Below are 21,820 nucleotides of genomic sequence, written 5' to 3'. Positions count from 1 at the left end.
AAGATTGAATGATGTTCCTACTAAGCAAAAAACTATCTTCAATTTCAGTGGCAAGCATGCCTCAGTCATTATCAAAGTATTGCAACTTTAAATGTCTTCCTGGAAAAAGGCTTGATGTCACAGATTTGATAGGTTTTGCTAAATGAAGAAGTGCATTTTAATACCAAGAATGAGATACTATGTAACATAATTAATTAAATAAATAAATAAACTTGGCACCAGAAAAAAAAAAGAGAAAACATTGTATTTTTTTTTCTCCAATCTACATTTACACTTATGCATTTAGAAGATGCATTTCTCCAAGGCCAACAATCATTGTGGTACTTATTATTTATATTAAAATATATGCAATTTTATATATATATATATATATATATATATATATATACATATATATATATATATATATATATATATATATATACACATACATATATATATATATACACATACATATATATATATATATATATATATATATATATATATATACATACACATATATATATATATAGGCTAGTATTTCAGTGTGTGATTATTTCATGTTTGATTTACTTGCTTTTACTTCCTTCTGAGAGAAAAAAAAATATTTTGTATTTGGATCACTTTACAGTAGACATAACATTAAATTAATGCTGACTAAAAAAATATTATTAATAGTGAATTAAAATCTGAAATAAATGTTAAATATGACATCTGTCGCTTGAAATAATAATTAAATATAAATAAATAAATAAATAAATAAATAAAAGTTATATGCCATGAATACAATTTTATCTACTATTTAGTTAATATATAACACAGGCAAGGAAAAATAATAAATTTAAAAATTTAAATAAATGAATGAACACACACACACACACACATTTATAGAGATATTAGGTGAAAAGTCACAAAGTAGCTGACAAAACATATGACTTTTAAGAAGCAAAATTCTAGATGACTCAAAAGTGTCCTCCCTTGTCAGAGGGAAGAGGAAATGTGCAAACATGCCATTGTTGTTGGGAGAGAGGCAGACAAATCTAAGATAAGCAAGGGGTGTTTAGTTCATATATTCTTTACAGACTATGGTGGGAAAATCTAACACAATATTCTATTTTCTGCCAGTTCCAGTAGTGCATACAGGAGATACCTTCAATGTAAACACAACAGGGATGGTCTCTTGGGATTGTGTCAGTAGGCATTGTAAACTCTGCGGCTTTTGCACACTTTGCCAAATACTGTATGAGCAGCCTGACATCTGAACAGGGCATTTTGACATGATCTGAGATCTTAAAACTGAAAGCAAAAACTTCTAAATGATATGTTTTGCACAGAAAAAGACATATGCACAGAGCAACTTGAACAAAGTATCACTGTGTACATTCCCAGTGGTGTTGCTAAGGACTTGAGACTCAATCAGCTTGCAGGTTTACCGAGAACCCCTGTTTATTTTACATCAAGGGAGCCAAGTGGCCCAAATACTTGCCTGTGTGCTTGTTTCTAATGATAAGATGTTATTGTAGGGCTTCCCATGAGCATGTGAAAACTGTTTTGACTGGCAGGCAATGAAGTCTTGGCGGCTGGCCAAGGATAATAACTCGGCTCCTATTGGCAAAGAAAATAAGCATTGAGAGTGCACGGTGTAAATTTGTAATCAAGTGACTCGGAGGAAATTCTTTTCGGAACAAAACTATGAAATACAATGAACGCTAATTTAAGGGGTTAGCAAAAGAGCCTCCCAGTGGAACAAATATTTAGTTCATAAGGGCAACATAATGTAATGTAATTAGCTTGATATTATTAATATTGTAAATGTTCTTCATTATACATCTGCAAATATTCTACATTAAAAAAAAAAAGTCTCACAAAAATTTTCTAAGAATGTTCCTCTAACGTTCTCATTAAATTATGAATACGTTATTTTTGATTGTTCTCTGAACATTCAAAACATCCATTTTTTTAAATGTTTGAATGTTTTTCTAAGTTATGCGAATGTTATATAAAATGTTAAGGAAACTTTCCATTTTATAATTTTGCAAATAATATGGGAGAGTTCTTTTTTAATGTTCTCTACAGTTCTGAAACAAGCAGTAGTAGTAACATTTGAAAATGTTAGACAAACATCCAACTAAAACACTTCAGAAAATAACTTTTAATGAATGATGTATAAATATAATTTTGCGCTAACTTTTGAGAACATTATTAAAGATGAGATAACTTTGAACAAATGTTCTATAGATATTATTGGAAGAACGTATGCTCATGACTTTGAGAGAACCTTTCAAAAACGTTCTAAGAACATTCCCTGTTAGCTGGTTAGCTTTTTAACATATTAAATCTACATATCACTCAAAGTCAAGGACATAATAAGTAAACTCATCTGTGATGCTAATTATCTCTTTCTCATTTCACTCTCTTCATCTCATTTGCTTATGCCCTCCAACCTTAAAAAATACTCTCATTAACTTGAGTGATTAGCTCAATTAGCCTTGTGCTGCTCAAGAGGTTCAGATGCCTGCATGGCCGCGACAAATTAATCAGGAAGGTAAAGAGTTCATAGACATGCATGAGGTACTGCTAATTAGGAGTGAGCATGAACCTAATGTAGAGGGATCTGGAATGGTGAGGCTGGTGGAATGGAATGAGGAGAGCTTGCATAAACATACATGCTTAAAAAAAAAAAAGAGGAGGAATGCAAAAAGTGTTCCCTCTCACCCACTTCAAGTCGTTTCTCTCATCTCCCCCACCCCTCTTTCAGGACAGTGATTAATGAGAGCAGGGGATAACAGCAGCACTGGAGAGCAACAGAGCTGTGCGTTCAATGGCCAGTCAACAAAACCTAATGACACATTCATTATGAATGGATCCCTGTTCTCATCTTTCATTCACTGTTTCCTTTTTTTAAAATAAAGACCTGAGCAGGATTATTATTGCAATCTGTTCGTATTCAACCATCATTGTAACACATTACATCATGGTCCAGCTCCAAACTATCCAGTTACAGTAGAAAAGTAAAGCAAACTTCCCAGTTTAAAAGACTAATTGTCTTGAATGTTGTGGGACACTTTATTTTTTACTCAATTCAGTCTTCATGTCAAAATGTTCCTGTGCTCTAAAGTTTAGCCCAAACAAACTGACTGCAGAAGTTGATGGTATGGAATGGAGATTTGATGAGCTTAATAAAATCAAATTATGAGATCATTTGTTGTAGTCTCACAAAAGTTTGGGTTTTTTAATGTTTTTGAAAAGAACAGAATTTATTTTAAATAATATATTTCTAATTAGTATATCTAATTAACTTGCTACTACATTGACAAATCCAAATTTATTTCATTCTCAAAGCATTTGTTGTATAAAGCCATTAAAACTGTTGTTTATAGTTTGACTGATTAAAAATGAAATAATAATAATAATAAATAAACAAATTAACAAACAACTGTAAAATTTACTCCTGCAAGATGCGACTACTGAGAAAGCCTGCATGCAGTCACAAATTTTATTTGATTTTTTAAGCCTTTTCTATTCACATCTGGCACCTATCAGAGGCCTGTTGATTCCACAGGGGGTTTCTGGGCCCAAGTTATGATGCTATGTAGCAAGGTCAGGATATGAGTCAATGACATGTATGAACATGAACACAACTTTTAATGTAGTTGTCTGCCAAGTTCTTGGAAATTTTGGATTCAAAAAAGTTTTTAAACATTTTCAGATATTAAAAAGTAGAGCAGTTTTGATAAAAAGTAAGAAAAAATAAAATTGTCAAACTACTTGCATAGTATTTTCTTAGTTTTATATATATATATATATGTATATGTATATGTGTATGTATGCGTGTGTGTGTATATAAAACTAAGAAAATACTATGATGTAGTACACACATATACATATATATATATATATATATATATATATATATATATATATATATATATATATATATATATATATATATATCAAGATCAATTTTAGCCCAGAAATTTCACATTTTAAACATTGTGAAAATTTTTGTGACATTTTAAAAAATTTGATCGCAATTTATAAACATTGCATTTTCATATATTTTTGTTTTAAAAATAATAAAAACACATCAGTGAGCCATATGCAGGCATCAGCAAAACCCTGTGGCTAGTGAAGACAATGAGCAGCCCCTTCAGTTTAGTGAGCTCCAGCTGTTCAGACAGACACACATCAGTTGCCAAACAATCTGTCTGAGCATCCCTCCCAACTCTGAATCCTATTCAATACACACACCAAACATACATACAAGAAAGGCACAGGCATGCTCTGTTGACCAACCACACAAACACATGCACACACTCTCCTTCAACATAATTGCAAAGGTCACCTGACCTTTCTTTTCCTCTCCATGATTGCTTTGTGTCCGACTGATCTCAACAGAGTGATTCTCAGAGTCTGCAGTATATAGGGCACTGAAGGAAACGTCTAAAAGAACATACAGAGGGCAGTGACCCACTCTGTGTTGTCAACTGCAGAGAGAAAATCCACTGATGAAAAACAGTTTTACATCATTGCCTTGTACAGAAAAAAGAAATATGAGAAGGGTAAAGTTGTCCAGTGAGACCAACAAGTCAGACCTCTGATGTCTTGTTATGAGACATTTCTAGGTCAAAGCCAGATCTTTCAAGTTTTTTTTTTTTTTTTTTTTTTACGCAAACTGAAATCTGATAAATGTGATATCTTGTACAATGACACCCAACACCAAGAGACCATCCAAAGGTCACATGACCTCAGAAATGTGCTCAAATTACTAACAAATATTAATAACATGGTGTGGCAGCCATACCTGAAAAATATACATTGCTAGTTTGTCCTATATCAGGAGTCAAGGATTCCTGAATTCTGCTAATAGCGACCCATAAACTGGAAATTTGCTGCAATTCCCTTTCTGAGATCATTGTCGCCTAAACAAGTACAACATTTAACTCCATGTAAAAGGAAAATATGGGGGTAAAATAGCTCTGGATCAGAACAAGAGAATGTTTATCAGGTGAAGTATTTCTGTGCTACTAACATCACCAAACAGAAAATAATCATTAAACAAGTTTCACAAACATGCCCCCAAACACACGTCCAAAGCTCGTGCCATTAGTTGAGCCTATGCCTTAAACTATTCAGGATGCTCAAACATACAAAGCACTGTTTTAACAGCACCACAGGGCCACAATGTTTATATACATTGTGGAAAAACGACATACATCTGACTAAATCCAGCATGGCACCTAAATGGTGGTTAAGTAATGGGGGGAAAACATTTGGGAGATTTGGAATGATCATGTCATAACCCAACTGGTCAAACTTCATACACTCAGATTTATTTCTCTATTTTGGAGCATGTTCTAAAGAAAGAATAGAACAATAACAAATACATGGCATTTTTAGTAATACACAAAGCTATCATCCAGTCATTACATACTTTTACGTTATCTGATATTATAGTGAATGCACAACTATTGTGTGGCAATGGACTGATGCTGTTTTCAGGACAGAGTGCAATACAGAAAACTGACTTCAGAGGGCGCCATGAACTAATTTACCATTAGGTGTTTACTTGGGTAGCAGTGACATCTAGAGGACAAGACGCGTGTTATTATGTTACAACTGCAGAATCAGAATCCCAAAAAAAGCATTTACTCACCCTTGGTCGTCTATGGTTTTTTTTTTTTTTCGCAGTGGAACCCTTCACACAGCTCTTTCCCATGAAAATTCACAAAATTCCAAAACTGAAAAAAATATATTATTATTAATAATAATAATTATAAACACCTTTGTGTGAGAAACAGACTGAAATTTAGGAGTTTTTCGGTGAAATTCTGATACTTCCACATGTGGCACTAATGATTTTTTTGTCATGCGACACAAAAACGAATGAAGACTGATAAAAAGTTTCCATCAGGTTTATTCGAAATACAGGTGCCACCATACCATAACCCTATGGTGTTAGGCAAGACTTTTAATGAATTCATTTTGGTCTTTATAAGAAAGTCTTCGTCACACTAATTTTGGAACAATATGAGGGTGAGTAAAAACAATGACAGAAATTGTATTCCTTTAAAATACGTTTCTCTGGACTGTGATCAAATTTACATCGTCAGTTCTGTTTTGCAGAATGTTAGATGTATCCTTCATCCTGAAATGGGACAGAAAAAAAATGTATTGATTTGGAGTCCTGTGTCTAATTGACAGTTTTTCTTTATCACACACAAATCACTATCCTTCAAGAGAAATGCTATACTATTTATAAAAAAAAATAACACTTACATGTAAACTATTCTGTCCAGCCTTTCTTTAAAATTCTAAGACACAGAAAAAAAAGAAAAAAAATTATGAGCAGTTATTAAACTTCTCTTGAAAATTTGGTGGATGGATGGACGGTCACCTGATGAGCTGTCGGAGGAGAACTGGCTGGAGTGTGTCCATTATTACTGATGGCAGATGGTGGCTGAATCACAGTAGAAATGCCACTTGCAGATACTTTAACACAGATACAAATGTTTTTTATTTTTACAAATTATTACAATTTTAAAGCTAAAATGTTGCCAAGTACCTGTGTCCTCTTTGAATCTACCATTGTCTGTGCTGAGGACATCATCTCCTGAAGTTAGACCCTACAGAAGTAGAGAAAACTTTGTTTTGTAAGCATCCTAAATCACATTAACTTATATTCACTACTTCTGCAATGTCAACTTGCCATTTTAAAACAAATTCTAAAATAGCATGCTCATAGACTCTTTCCTGAACACAACAGTTACTGTATAATGGCATTTGCCCTGTTGAAAGAAGTGGTTTGCAGTCTTCCTAAAATACTGTATTTTCCAAATGAATTTCCCATTTTTGAAACTAACACATGTGAGAGCTTTGCTAGTGCATGTGTATCTGCGCTGGAGAATGTCACTGCTGCTTTTCATCACGTAATGCAAGCTTCATCATCAAAGTGAGTTTAGGGAAAAAGCAGCATTATGCCACAATTGCAATAGAAATTCAAATTTACAGTTCCAAACCTCCAAACAGATGTTAAACTCATGTACCTGTGCTGAGGTCAGTGCCAGCCTGGTCTCCAGCAGCAGCACGCGACTCTCCATGTTCTCCCACTGGTTGCTTTCAATGATAATCTTGCCAGCAAAGCTTTTCTCCAGAGCATGAATCCTGTGTTCCATAAGGGCCAATCGCTGCTCCAGTCTGCCAACACTCTCCAGAAGACCTGCTTCTACACCCCTCAGCCGGCTCTCTAAAACACACTCCTAACAAGACGAGACATTAGATTGGGTTGAACAAATTCAGAACTTTTCAGAAGATTCTGAGTTCTAGGAATTGGCATTTTGAGTAACTGTGTAGGTGAGTTCTCTAACACATTAAAATGAGCAAATGATTCCCCCAAAAACATTTGGAGTGAAAAAGATATAAAAAATAAAATAACAGCAGTGTATGTATAATTTATATTTTGTTTTAATCACAACCATTCTCACCAATGATGGTTCTTGTAGCGTTTCACACATTCTTTCAACCATACTTTGCGCAAAATATATGCTCGACTAGTTGATTCTCATGCACTTCCCTCGGTGTAAATGTGTTGCAGGGTGCGCATTCTCACAATGGAATCTGCAGGCTGAGACGAGTCCTTTTCTGTTTCCTCTTCCTGCTGTGGTTGCTCTTCTGAGGAGCATCTGATCTGAGCTGGTACTGAGCTGCTGCCAAGATGCCTTTCTACCAGTGGCTGCTTCTGAGGTACCTAAGAGGGATAGAAACAACAACAATAATAATAATAAATATTATTTTAATCAAATCAAATCAGTTATGTTTATTGTCTGAAACATGAACACTTACTGTCAGGGCTGTTAACCCCAGTGAGTTACTCTCAGCAGAAGGGATCTCATTTTTACTGCAGCTCTTGAACTGAGGTCTTCTTTTTACCTTACTGACATGCTGTAAGAAAACCAAATGAACAATGTTTTTACTAACACAATATAATATAATATAATTAATAAGCTTATAATTATTTTCCTATTACAGTATGGCCAATAACTAATAAATGATAATAAAATGAATAAATCATATCAATTAAATTAAATTAAATTAATATATAATAGATAATATCAAATATTCATAAAAAAAATTCAAATATTGGCAAATAATTGAAATGGTGCTATATCTCTATATAAGAAAACCTGCATGGGTAAATCTTTGGAATACCTTGCTATCTTTAGTGAGTTCTTTGTGTTTGTTGAGAACAAGGCCAATGATATCACTGAGAATGATGACTTTCCTTTCAGCAAAGCCAAACTGAAGGAACTGCTGTTTGGTCAACAGTGGCTTATAGCTGAAAACCTCCCGCAAGACCTACATTTTAAGAGATTTTCACATGAAAATGCAGATACATCAAACAAACCAACAAATAAATAAATAAATATTACTTTTTGTAGGGTTTAATGTATTAAAAGAATTGGAAGGAAATGCTCCCCTAAATGGATTAAAATCACAATCACAACAAAAACTGGATTTGTAGAATTTCTGGTTCAGGAGGTACTCCAGAGGAGCCACTAAGACCAATCTCAGGGATAAGCCAGATGTAAACAGTGAGCTGAAGCACAAAGGGAAAATGAAGAATGGAAAAATATGACAAAACTGCTAAACACCACTTTCCTGCTAAATGCCACCAAAGTCCTCAAGGTAATATGATGGGATCACTTATTCCCCCCTGAATATTTCATGTGAGCTGCACATTATCCTGGGATGAAGGCCAGATCTCTTTTAGAACTGCATGAAAGGTCAATGAGCAGAAGGAAGCGCTGAAAGACAGAGCAGCGCTTCAGTCCCACAGCTAAACGTACAGAATCGGCTCTGAGTTAATCTGAGATCAGACAACTTGGACTAACATGGAGGCCTGCCCTCTTTTTTTGTTTTCTCAATGCAGGAGAGAAACGTGAGCAGACAATTGTAATTACTCAAGACTTGATGGAGAAGAGCTGCCAGCTGAACATCTGAATGCTTTGCTGGGGAATAGGTCTACAGATGCTCTGAATCACAGAGCTGTGGAGAGACCTGCTTTTCTGATGTGGGGGTAAAACCCTCCCAGGTCATGGACAGTGCCAATAAATAAGGCTATTAGGCACAAAGCCAACACAAAGCCTGGCTTTGTGAATTTCATTACATGTGAAATTGCTTTCTCAAAAAGAAATCCACCTCATTAAAGGCAGAGTAAAAAACATTATCAATGACTCATTCATAGTTCTAAACTCTTTGTTTAGCCTCGAAAAATAACTTTCTGTCCTCAAAAATGAGACAAAAAGCAACTGCAACCACTTTGATCTGTTTAAAACAACCAATTCCTTAAAACCACTAGCTCTTGAAAGAAACTGTAAACAGTTAATAAAAATCTAATTAAAGGAGGTGCAAAAAATGCATGCTAATAAAAGATCTGTTGTTGATTTCAAATAAAAAGGATCCAATATCCCCATGAATATATTAATATATTTGAAAGGGATAGTTCACAAATCAAAATGTCCTTTCTGTGGAATATAAAAGAAGATATTTTGAAACAATGTTTTCATGTGTTTCTTTTTGTCAATGGAAACATTTGGTTTGGTTACAACATTCTTTAAAATTTGTTCTTTTGCTTTCTGCAGGAAAAAGAAAAAAAAAGAAAAAGAAATGCATGAACAAATAAATGAATTTGGATATATGGGAGAAACTTGTGTTCAAATATTTAAGTCAAAGTTCAGTTAAAAGGCTATATGTACAATATATGCATAATACATAATAAAAAAAATATAATATATGGTTAATGCAATTCACCTTGTAAACATTCTCAATAAATCGTAAATCATTCATTCCGGTTAGTTCCACGCCATAATCAACCAGGTGCTCTGTGAGTGAGGGGGAAAAGGACGTGAAGGCAAAGCTCACAATAGGAAGACAAGCTGATGGATCTCCCACAGCCAATCTGGAACAGTAAAACACAACATCAAATTATAAAGCACTGGTACTGACAAACCTCTCATTAAAAAGGCTCACAAAATCAACACCACATGAAGGTTTTAAATCAAATATAATATTTTATTAATAACATGGCAGCAAGAAATAACAGTCTTAAATTGTCTGCAAGCTATTTTGAGTGTCGTGCTGGAGACCAATTAAGTCATCTTTCTGGATCATCTCCAGCACATACAAGCCAAATGGATCTGTCTTTTTCAAGAAGCATGGTTGTGTTTGATGGATCTCACTTCAAAACCTCTTCACTGAGCATCTGATGTGCAGCTTGGGATCCTGGTGGCGAAACAGAGCTGGTTTTTGTAAAGCCTGTTTACAAAATATCTCAGCACTGGAGAGGCTCCGGACAAGTCTTCAACTTTCCAAGCTTCAAAACAAAATATGGGACACGAAACACTGGCAGAGCCCCATTTTGGATGTTTATACGAGTCAAGATGTTTAAAACATAGGCCAAAAAATGGGGGAGGAACTGGGGACATGAAGTGTCTTGTGAAGTGAAGGATTTTTGTATCTAATCAAAATCAGAGGGGGTACCATTTTCAAGGAAACAATAGAGGCTAAAACCTGCTTTAAATGGCAAAGATATACAAGGTAAACAAACATTCTGAATTTCATTTACTATAAGCATGTTTGCAAGTATGCAGAAAAGTTATATTTTGGACCACTGTCAACGATCCTGTGCAGAGACCCAGACTCTAATCCAGTGGTCTCCAACCCTGCTCCTGGGGAGCTATACCGTCCTACAGATTTCAGCTCCAACCCCAATCAAACACACCTGAACCAGCTAATCAAGGTGTTCAGGGCTACTTGAATTACAGACAGGAGAGCCCTGCTCTAATCAGTGGAACTCAAATCACTAATTCTGCTAAACTGATGTTGTGAGACCCCGTACATGACATGGCTATAAGAACACTATATCACACTTTTTTTCCCCCATTTCCACAATGAATACCTCTGTCTCTTTGACAGCAGATCAACCCCTTGAACCGTACCTCCCCCAGCCAATACTTCCTTCTCCCCGTCTAGGTCACCCAAACATAAAAGGGCTGTCATAAGACTCATTCACAATAATATTTAGAGCATGCAATGATCTTGTTTAATTATCTTTTAGAGCGCTAACATGAATGCTGCGAAAGAATTAAGATTTATTAAATGCTCACTCTGCAAATTTTTCACTACCAGTCATTTTTACACAGGTACTGTATGATCATCAGAGTCAAGCCCATGTGAATGAATTTGGAAAATGTCTTCCACAGAAAGATCAAATTCATGAGCAGAATTTTATTACTGTGTAATCCATCATATATAAAAAATTAAAAATTATTTAAAAAATAAATAAATGAAAAATGAACAAAAAAAGGACAATTGCAAAGTTCATGTGTACGTATATTTTGTATGTATATATATATATGTGTGTGTGTGTGTGTGTATATATATATATATATATATATATATATATGTTTGTTTGGGACTGACATCTCCATATATCTGTGTTCCACGGGAGATAGTAAGTTATTCTACATTCCAGAAACATCAAGTTAAGTAAATAAGGAGAGAATTGTTATTTTTGGTGTCTCTTCCTTTAACAAGCATCATATTTCATACCTTTGATAGTCCACTTCTCTGGGATACTTTAGAGAACGGAGAGCCGCTTCCAGCTTTCTCAGACATGCTTTCAGATCACCAGTGCTCATCTCTGTCATCGTCAGGACGGATTTCATCAGCAATTGCATTTTTATTAATATGTTTAAATACATAAGTTACAGCTGTCAATTAACCATTTATTGGCCATACAATGTAAAAAAAGATATTGCATGTTATTTTAACAAGTAAGTTACATCTTGTTTTAGATTATTATATTTCGTACCCGATTAGCGATTGTAATAGATTAACAGCTTTGTGTTTTACCGATGGTTGAATTTTATAGTAATCCAGAGTTATTGCTAATTCCTCCCGTTTGTTTTTGCCGCAGAAATATTCAGGTTTGTTATGATTGGTTTCTACGTCCGGATCAAAACCAGTGTTTCACTTCTACACATTCACGCCTTCGATTAATTCTTTTTAACATTTTCCATTACAGTAAATATGGTTTGTGTTAAACGCAAAGCACATTTTTTACAAATTTGGTAATTGCAGTATAATTAAATTATTTATTTAGTAATCATTACCTCACGTATTTAATAAATCTTGATTTTTTTTTTGTATTTATTTTATTGATTTAATCATTGTTTCTGTCATTCCATGTATTTATTATATATATATATATATATATATATATATATTTCTTCAATTTCTTCAATTATAATTATTATTATTATTATTATTATTATTATTATTTTTTTTTTTTTTAAATAAGCTGACGAATTTGACAAATATGGTGAAAAAAAAACTTTTCAATCGAAAGTGCAAGTGTATGTACCTGTGGTAAATTTACTCTGAGAGATTTGCGTCACTTCCACCAATAACAAGAAACGTCAGAGTGGCCAGAGTGGTAGAAGAGGCGGAGGGACCAGGGGGCAAGGAAGTCGACCGGAAGTTGAAGTCGGCCGCGTGCCGCCATCTTGTAGCAGAACTTCACTTGCGTTAGCATCCCATTGACTCCCGTTCATTTTTGCGTCACTTTGACAGCGAATAACTTTACATCTGAGGCGTTTAAAGATTCCATTTGTCCATTATTTATTTCTAAAGATACACGACAATGTATAAAGGGCTCCATTACCTTCTATGTTTACATTATGGCCCCGTAGAAACAGTTTTTGTAAAAATAGGCTAACGATTGCGTCATAACCACTCGACTCTCTGTCGCACAGTAGAGAAATTACCGTACAGACAGGAGGAGAAGCTCGCAGGCAATCGGGGAGACGTCAAGAGATATGGCGTACTGGCGTTACATTTTAAAATACTATACAAAATAATTAATCAGAATACTTACTCCTGCTCACTCACGCCCAAAGAACTCCCCGCTCAAGCTCCCCGTCTCTGCAAGATTAACGATGGCAGTTTGAACGCACAGCTACTAGAAGATTTACATCTGTCAGACAGGTTGCTGACGTCATCAAGCTTAGTTTGAGTCTGCGCGTCAGAAACGGACAGTTCTAAAAATCGCTAAAAACGGGCTTCACTTGTCTCAATTGAGTTCCAATGGGGTCGCTGTGTCCATTTCTTTTACTGTCTATGGGAGTGACAGACAGGAGGAGCGAGAGAGCTGATGAATGATAGTGTCACAGGACTGTCTCACCTCGAGCAGCAGCGCAGCGGTGGAGCTGTCAAGATGGCTGTCCTGGGCTCCTGTTAAAGGACTGTGATAATTTCATCCGTGAGACAGTGGCAGATCAGCAAATCATTTCGTCGCGGCGGCGGTAGAAGTATTTCTATACACAGAGGTGGGTGGTGCTGCTTTGAACGATTGACGCTGTAAAAATAAAAACAGAAGAGTTCCATGCGTCACTTTGCGCAGCGTCCAATCAGAGTTCGAGTTTATGTGTCAAATTGGCATTTTGACCAATCGTTTTAGAGCGAGGCGGGACTTTGTGCTTCAGCCAAACATGATGGAAAACATTTGCTTTGAAAATAAAAGCTGTAAAAAACCTCGATTTGTATGTCACTCATAACATTCTCAAGATTAGTAGAGTGAAACCCTAATAAGATGTATTTATTTAATATATAACGTCTGAGAGCTTAAGTTTATATGTTGTACACCTATGTAATATGTCAGATGAGTTCTTCTTTGTTAGGGATAAAATCTTAAAGGCTACTGATATGCAAATAAAGACAGGAATTTTAGGTCAGGTTTTCTACTACGTTTTAAGTACTTTTAGCTTAATCAGCTGACCTTTAATGTATTTTTCATATAGTGTAAAAATGACTTTGTGCTTGTCATGGTATTGTCAGAATTTACAGTAAACAGTTTGTTGTCAAGAGTAACACAAACAGAACATGCATGATGTTGCTAGACCTGTTTACTTTCACTTTTAATAGAAACACAACAAAAGTTAGATTAGCTAATCCACCTTGCAGACAAAAAATATGTTAAAAATATAACTTTAATATAAATATAACAATAAAAATATAACAAAATAATAACTTTAATAATTAAAAAAAATATATACTTTTTTTTTTTTTTTTTTTTTTGAGCCGCTTCTGCCCTTAGGCAAAGCAGAGGAAAATTTCTTGTAAGAGTTCATTGACCTTGTTCAGATTTCCGGTCCATGTTTTAAGCAGGTCTAAGGATTCCCAAGCTCCTCCTACTGAATGTTAAAGAGCAGGTGCAGTATCATTACATCAGTTCTGAGCAACTATATGTCAAGTTCATGTAAGTAAGGCTGCCATATTAGAGGCTCTGTGACAAGGAGAGCAACCAGAGAGCATTCGAGAGGCCATTAAAGACAAGAATAACAAGGCCTCTCATATATAGAGTCGTTTTTTAGAGAGGAAGGCCCTTGGAGGGAGTCAGACAGGGCCACATAAAAAGGCTTAATGCGTATCTCCACGAGAGGATTAGTGCTACTGCAGTGGAGATAAAGCTGCCATCAGGGGTTTTATTTCCCAGCTGACTTCTGCACACTAGCACTAAAAACAGTTTCCTAGAGGCTGTTTTGCTCTGATGGGATAAGGATTCGGAGACCTAACTGAAATGATCTTACCAAGAATGAAGTGCAGAGAGCTTGAGGCCTCTGGATTACTCTGGTTTAGTTTATAGGAACAGAAGTCGGAGAGAGAAAAGGCTTTAGACACAAAGCTTTTCCTTAATAATGAATAAATACAAAAAAGAGATCACATCATATACAAGTGCTCTCAGCAAACCAAGAAATAAAAGCAGGATTGCCTGTCCATATCAAATGTCTCAGGTTGCTGAGATTACGTCAGCTTCTTGTGTAAGACCGGAACTCTCAGTAATAACAAAAAAAAAAAAGTGTTACACGTGCAACATATCAGTTTTCTACAGCTCAGCAGGAACTCAGTTTAATCAATTTCAAACTAAAATTTACATTTGAAAAGGTAAATTGTCAAACATTTGGAATACTTTTTTTATTTTATATTTTATTTGCAATACTTCAATATTATTACAATTTAAAATAAAAAAAAATGTTTTCTATTTTAATTTTTTTTTTTAAATGTATTCCTGTGATGGCAAAGCTGAATTTTCAGCATCATTACTCCAGTCTTCAGTGTCACATGATCCTTCAGAAATCATTCTAATATACTGACGTACTGTTTAAGAAACATTTCTTGTTATTATCAGTGTTGAAAACAGTTTTTGCTGCTTATAATATTTTCGAAACTGCCATCCATTACCATTCCACAGTTTGGGGTAAGAAAAAATAAAAATAAAGGACACATTAAATTGTTTAAAAGTGACAGTAAAAACGTTTATATTGTAGCAGCATTCAACATTGGTGATAATAAGAACCATTAATAATTGAGCACCAATAACTGACAATGATCAAACACCAAATCAGCATATTAGAATGATTTCTGAAGGATCATGTTACACTAATGGCTGGAGTAATGCCTGTTGAAAATTCAGCTTTTTCATCACAGAAAACTTAAAATGTATTCAAATATAACCGTGATTTTAAATTGTAATCATTTTTCACAATATTACTGTTTTTCCTTTATTTTTGATCAAATAAATGCAGCCTTGGTGCGCAAAAAGAGATTTCTTTCATAAACAGTAACAAAATCTCACTTTTTCCAAACTGTAATTGTGTAAATGCTGCTTTAAATACACAAACTACTATTTTAATGCATTAAGGGCTGAAGACATATATGTGTGTATTGAATTTTCACTCAAATGCAACATTTTTCAGATCTGCAGATGGGTCAGGGTCTGTGGAGGGTGGTGAGGAACCAGCAGCTGCAGCAGCAGTACAGTGAACAGTACCTCCTCCAGCGGGACAGAGAGCGGGGCCGGAGGGCGGGGCCCCCATTGGCTGAGCCGCTGCAGCAGCGCCGCACACCTCAGTGCCAGGTGTCCGGCACCGACATCAGCCACCTGCTGCGTGTCCGCAAAGGCAAAGAGGAGCAGGGCTTCATCGATCTTGAGATGCTGCCACCCGAACTCAGCATCACCATCCTCTCCTACCTGGATGCTACCGACCTGTGCCTGGCCTCCTGTGTGTGGCAGGACCTGGGCAATGATGAGTACCTGTGGCAGGGGTTAGTGATTTGTTTAGCTTCCACATATTTCAATTATTTTCTCAATAATAATTGAGGGAGAACTGCATAAGGGAGGCAAGAAAAACATTAACTACAAAAAAGTGTGAAATAATTAATTAATTAATTTTTTTTAATGTTTTTGATAAAGTTTTTATGCTCACCAAAGCTGCAATTAAAAGGGGATTTAATAAGGATTTATTTAGTTAATACAGTAAAACAGTAATAATGTCAAAAATTATTTCTAATTAAATAACTGTATTCTATTTAATATGTCAAATATTTATTAATATTTTATCAAAATATGGATATTTTTATTGAAATATGGATATTTTCGGTGTCACATGATCCTTCAAAAATCATTCTAATATGTTGATTTGCTGCTTAATTATATATTTTTGGTACACAGTTTTTATTAATGACTTTTGTTAATTATATTATATGCTGCTTAATATTTTTCTGGAAATCATGATACGTTCATGCAATGAGGATTTTTCAGGATTCCTTGATGCATAGAAAATTCAAAAAAACAGCATTTATTTGATTATAGCATTAGAAATGTTATATTTTCACTTATAAATAATAAAAGCATTATTTTTATAATTTTTGTTTAAATCTAACTTAACCCAAACTTTTGAATTGTAATGTATCATAGTTTCAAAAAAATTATAATATATATATTAATTGCAGTCTTTGTGAGGATAAAAAAAAGAATTAAAAAAAAATATTCACTAATGAAGAAAGTGTTTTATGTTTTAGCATTTCTCTTATACATGTTCTTGATTTTCTTTGTCTGCCCTCTAGCCTGTGCAAGTCCACTTGGGGTCACTGTTCCATATACAACCGAAGGCTTCCATCTGGATTTTCATATAGAAAACTCTACATGGAGTTAGATGAAGGAAGTCTAACCTTCAACGCCAACCCGCAAGAGGTACAAAAAAATACAAGCTTTTGTTCTGTCTTGCCACAATAATGTCTTCTTAATTAGAGGCCAAAATATTTCATGTTTAAATGGGCAAGAAACAGAGAAATGATCATAGCCACAATATGCTTTGGAAATACAATTCTGACCAGCTAGCTATGATTAATATGACGGTTTCCTCCTCCACCCTGTAAATTCCCACATAACCCGAAATGTTCATACTGCAGACTAAATATATTATAGCTCACGTAGAATGAATAATGGTGCATGACATAGGCTTTTAGACCACAACCTGGGTTAAAACTAAATGGATGGCTTTTCTCTCATGCAAGCTGCTCTTAAAACATAATTTCTGTTCAAAGATGCATTTGAATGTCTCGACTCCCCCTCGCTCATGTCTTAGGTTAGATTAGCAAAGCTTTAGCTGTCCACTTAAAGGACATGCGATAGCCTTGCTTCGGACTAAACTGCGGTGTCTGGTTAAAAAAAAGCGTGCCCCCTCGTTCTCTTCCCCCAATAATCCCCACACCCTGTTTTATGTGGGTTCTTTCATTCAGGGTGTCAGTTACTTCATGTCCAGAGGTATCCTTGTGGACCACCCGAAGGAAATTGCCAAGTTTATATTCTATACCAGAATGCTGAACTGGAAGATGCTGCGGATTTATCTTGATGAACGGTTAGTTTATTGTTTTTTTTTTAAATATATATTATTAATGTATTTTATTAATGTAGAAGACTTGTTAGACCAAGCTATGTATATCAATACCACAAACCTTGCTCATATTTGAAAGACAACAAATAAGGGCACAGTCAATTTATATATTTATACACACACAAATTTACACAATAAATAAATAAATAATGTACAGCTGATAATAACTACAAACATTGTTGATTTAGGGGGAAAAATACCATTCTGCTGCTGATAATAATTAAAATGTGGATTAAAACTACTGTGTTTGCAGGCGAGATGTCTTGGATGAGCTTGTCACACTTCATAACTTTAGTAACCAGTTCCTCCCTAATGCACTGAGAGACTTCTTCAGACACATTCATGCCCCGGAGGAGAGGGGCGAGTACCTGGAGACCCTCATCACTAAGTTTTCTCATCGTTTCTGTGCCTGCAACCCCACTCTGGTGCAGGAAGTGGGCTTAAGTCCTGGTAAGTGAAGTACATCACACTCATAAAAGATCCCGGACTGGCACTTACAGTATACTACAGAGTGATGTAGTGTGTAACTGTGACATCAAGATCACTGTGATTTGTTTTGCTGATTGTCGGGTGTGTCAGCAGGTCACAAATGACATACGCTGATTTTTGCCTTAAGCAAATATTAAAGCTGAAATACTGGTTCTGGTATTGGTACATATAAATCACAGTTTGCAGGATTTGTATTGTCATGTATTGATTTTTCAACCATACTTTAATAATCAGTAGATCTATCTGCATGAACTTGTCTTTGTATAAACAACATGTGAGAAATCCTTGTAGTGACACTGTCATTTGCTTCTAAAGCTGAGCTAAGCATGCTTGCTTAAAGTGTTAGCAAATGAGGACCCAACTCATCAGTTTCCAACCATTTAGAGTTATCTTCTGCAATAACGTGTGACTTGTAGTGCATGTGTGCTACTGTACAAGCTGGAAGATTTATTATAAATTACTAACAGAACTCACTTACCCATACTTTTATTTTTTTTCTCAATCTTTACGTTTTCTTCGTAACATTAAAGATTTAAACAGAAGTGTGTAGGTATGATGGAAAGAGAATTTTGGATAAATTCTCAGAAGTATGCAGAGCAGGGACCTCATATAGAAAATGCATGTACAATCAGATTTGATCTTAAATTCAATGGATTTTATCCTACGTCAAACGTGAGGAGCAAATCAGGATTTATAAAGGGAAAAACTCAAGTGAAAATGTTATGTGTACAGCAACTAAAGAGCATGTGTACAAATTTTTGCACTCATATATATATATATATATATATATATATAATCCACCATTGTCTGTTAAAATGTAAAGATAAATAGACACAGTTTGCATTAATATAAATGAGCAACTGCTTTGTGATTTTTATATTAGTGAAATGAAATTGATTTATTATATATATATATATATATATATATATATATATATATATATATATATATATATATATATATATATATATATATATTAGTACATCAAACTAATACATCATATATTAGTACATCAAATAAAAATTTAGAAATTTTGCCTTGACGGCTGAAATAAAAAATTATATATATATTCTTTTATTTCAAGGTAGAATTGTTTTTTTTTTTTTTTTTTTTTACGGTTTAAATGAACAAGTTAACACACCTCTCTCTTCTGTTTTTTGCAGATGCAGTGTACGTTCTGTGCTACTCCCTCATCCTTCTCTCCATCGATCTGACCAGCCCTCACGTAAAGAACAAGATGTCCAAGAGGGAGTTTATCCGAAACACACGGCGGGCTGCTCAGAACATCAGCGAGGACTTTGTAGGGCACCTCTATGACAACATCTATCTGATCGGCCACGTGGCAGCCTAGGCACTACAGCGCTTGACATGTTAAAGAGAGACTGCTGGCACGTAAAACATTAGCAACTGCACTAGGAAGGATTCTGCTTGAAGCTGGAAGAAACACTGTCAGAACTCTGCAAGTCATTTTAAACTGAAGTCTTGTGAGTGAAGCCCTTGATATGATGTGCTGCATTGCAAAGGAGTGGAGGACAGCCACAATGTGAAGAATCAGCAAAGCAAGTCATTTGTTAGCAGGCTAGCAATGGTAGCGACAAGGTTTATCTACCACAAACCACTTAAATGTGCAGAACCATGTAGCTACAATGAAGATATATGAGATAAGCTATGACATCAGTTAAAGCTGAATGTAGAATTTATGGGGCTTGCAACATATTTACAAAGACATCTATTTTTTTTTCTTCATAATTTGGAAATCTCTCATCCTTATCTAATGAATGTCAGCTTTTTTGCCATATCTACAAAATTCAGGCAAGTCTAAGACATTCAGTCTGCATTCACTGTGATATTAAAGAATTGACAGACTAAAACAGCACACCTATAATATTGATTATGAACAAAAGCATTTTTTATTTTAATTCCGTGTGTACTTTCTTGTTTTAGGAGGCTTTGTGTCTGTGCATTGTCACATGTCTCATCTTTCTTGAGAAGATTGAAATCCTGTGAGACATTGTATGCACTGAATTTTTATGTATATTTCAAAGGTTTGGTACCTTTTTTGGTCCTCTTCCTTTCTTCAATTTTTTGACGTTCTTTTTTTGTTGTTGTTCATCACATTCTGTTAGACCATTTTCCAATCATATTAATGATATACACAAATACTTTATATACAAGCAAAATCTGTTTCATCTGAACATCTAAGTATGTTCGAGACAAGCCTTTTACTATTTCTCAGATAATTCATTGGACATCATGTCTTCTAGTTAAATATTTACTCTCAGCTCATAAATGTGGGTATTTTTTCTTTTATTCAGACATACTACAATTGGGTGCCAATAGTGAGGATAAAATACTAAATATATACACAATAATACATAAAATTATTATTATTCACACACACTGCATAGTTTAATTTAATGTTGGACATTTTATTTGCACATAATGTATATATTTAATATAGAGATTTATAAACATTACATTTTATTTTGGACTATTTTAACTAAGAGTTGTGGTCTTTCCCTTAAGTAAAAGAGTAAATTCTCTCCTTTTGCACTTCTTTTTTTTGGCATATTTGTCACAATACTATGAACACTCAAACCCTCAGAAAACTGATGCCGCATTTATTTGTGAAATGTTATGGCAACTACTGCATAATTCTGACCATTGTTATTCAGTGCTGAATTAACTGTAATTTTAATAACAGATTACAGCTAATCTGTCCCGGTTATTTTTGTTATTATTATTATTATTATTATGGGCTCTTTATTAATTGGGTTATCCAGTAAATGCAATTCTGTTTAAACAAGTCTGCTTATCTGTAGTTCAATTGCAGAAATGATTTGTTTAATATAAGATTTCAGACTGATAACACTGGACTAACGCACTTATAGATTGTATTAAAAAAAATAAAACTTTGAAAATCACTGTTTGCATAGTCACTTGTTCATTGTGTGTCCACTGATCCTTAGCATAGAAAATACATGTTCACGCGTTGAACAACCTAGATTATGCCTTTAACTTACGTTAGGAATGTTCTTTAGTAAATTTAATTCATTTAAATAAATACCGAGACTACCTTAATTTAAACAATCTATATGCGGCCACTTCTTCTTAGAAATTAGAGAGCACACATTTACCGGATACAAAACTATTATCGCATTGAATGTGTGTGTATGTGTATATATATATATATATATATATATATATATATATATATATATATATATATATATATATATATATATTTCCAAGATGATTTAGCATAGGAAAGACATCACAAGATAATCGTTTCCCAGTTCATTTGAAGCAAAAGAGTAGGCTATGTGATTATTAGACAATTCACTTGATTCACACTGGGATTTAAGCTTGAATACGAGAAACTGATATATTTAATTGAAAAGACTGCACTGTGAAGTAGGGCGAGTTGTCATGCGTTTTAAAAATGCAGTTATGATTAGGAGATCTACAATAGTTGTTGTTTAAAATAACAACAGCAAAAAAAAACAAAAAAAAAAACAGTCCTTTTTTTTAGCTAAATGTTTAGTTAATCGCAC

The 21,820-nt window shown here is 34.5% G+C and overlaps 2 protein-coding genes across 7 annotated transcripts; one reads left to right on the top strand and one right to left on the bottom strand.

Annotated features, from left to right (window-relative positions):
• Positions 1-5,881: 5,881 nt before the first annotated feature.
• On the bottom strand, positions 5,882-13,365 carry LOC109058570 (centrosomal protein of 44 kDa-like). 6 transcript variants are annotated; one of them, XM_019075858.2, is made up of 11 exons: positions 13,226-13,360; positions 11,593-11,683; positions 9,793-9,940; positions 8,191-8,337; positions 7,825-7,923; positions 7,592-7,729; positions 7,029-7,241; positions 6,548-6,608; positions 6,380-6,474; positions 6,262-6,296; positions 5,882-6,130 (listed from the first exon to the last, which is right to left on the bottom strand). In XM_019075858.2, exons 2-11 carry the CDS (start codon positions 11,679-11,681, stop codon positions 6,052-6,054), a joined length of 1,104 nt encoding a protein of 367 aa, XP_018931403.1. In that variant the 5' UTR covers positions 11,682-11,683; positions 13,226-13,360; the 3' UTR covers positions 5,882-6,051. The 6 variants fall into 6 exon arrangements, with proteins under 6 accessions (XP_018931403.1, XP_018931465.1, XP_042614342.1 ...); XM_019075920.2 differs by lacking the exon at positions 13,226-13,360 and adding an exon at positions 11,896-12,056; XM_042758408.1 differs by lacking the exon at positions 13,226-13,360 and adding an exon at positions 11,855-12,051 and having other exon boundaries at positions 11,593-11,718.
• LOC109059098 (F-box only protein 8-like) lies at positions 13,174-21,190 on the top strand. The gene is made up of 6 exons (XM_042758457.1): positions 13,174-13,370; positions 15,798-16,146; positions 16,948-17,074; positions 17,623-17,741; positions 18,031-18,227; positions 19,430-21,190. The coding sequence occupies exons 2-6, from the start codon at positions 15,806-15,808 to the stop codon at positions 19,615-19,617; spliced, it is 972 nt and encodes a 323-aa protein (XP_042614391.1). The 5' UTR covers positions 13,174-13,370; positions 15,798-15,805; the 3' UTR covers positions 19,618-21,190.
• Positions 21,191-21,820: the final 630 nt, after the last annotated feature.

The sequence above is a fragment of the Cyprinus carpio genome, chromosome A1 (genome assembly GCF_018340385.1).
Source record: "Cyprinus carpio isolate SPL01 chromosome A1, ASM1834038v1, whole genome shotgun sequence".
NCBI lineage: Eukaryota > Metazoa > Chordata > Actinopteri > Cypriniformes > Cyprinidae > Cyprinus > Cyprinus carpio.
The sequence above is the reverse complement of the archived record's forward strand: the minus strand, read 5'-3'. Positions and strand labels throughout refer to the sequence as shown.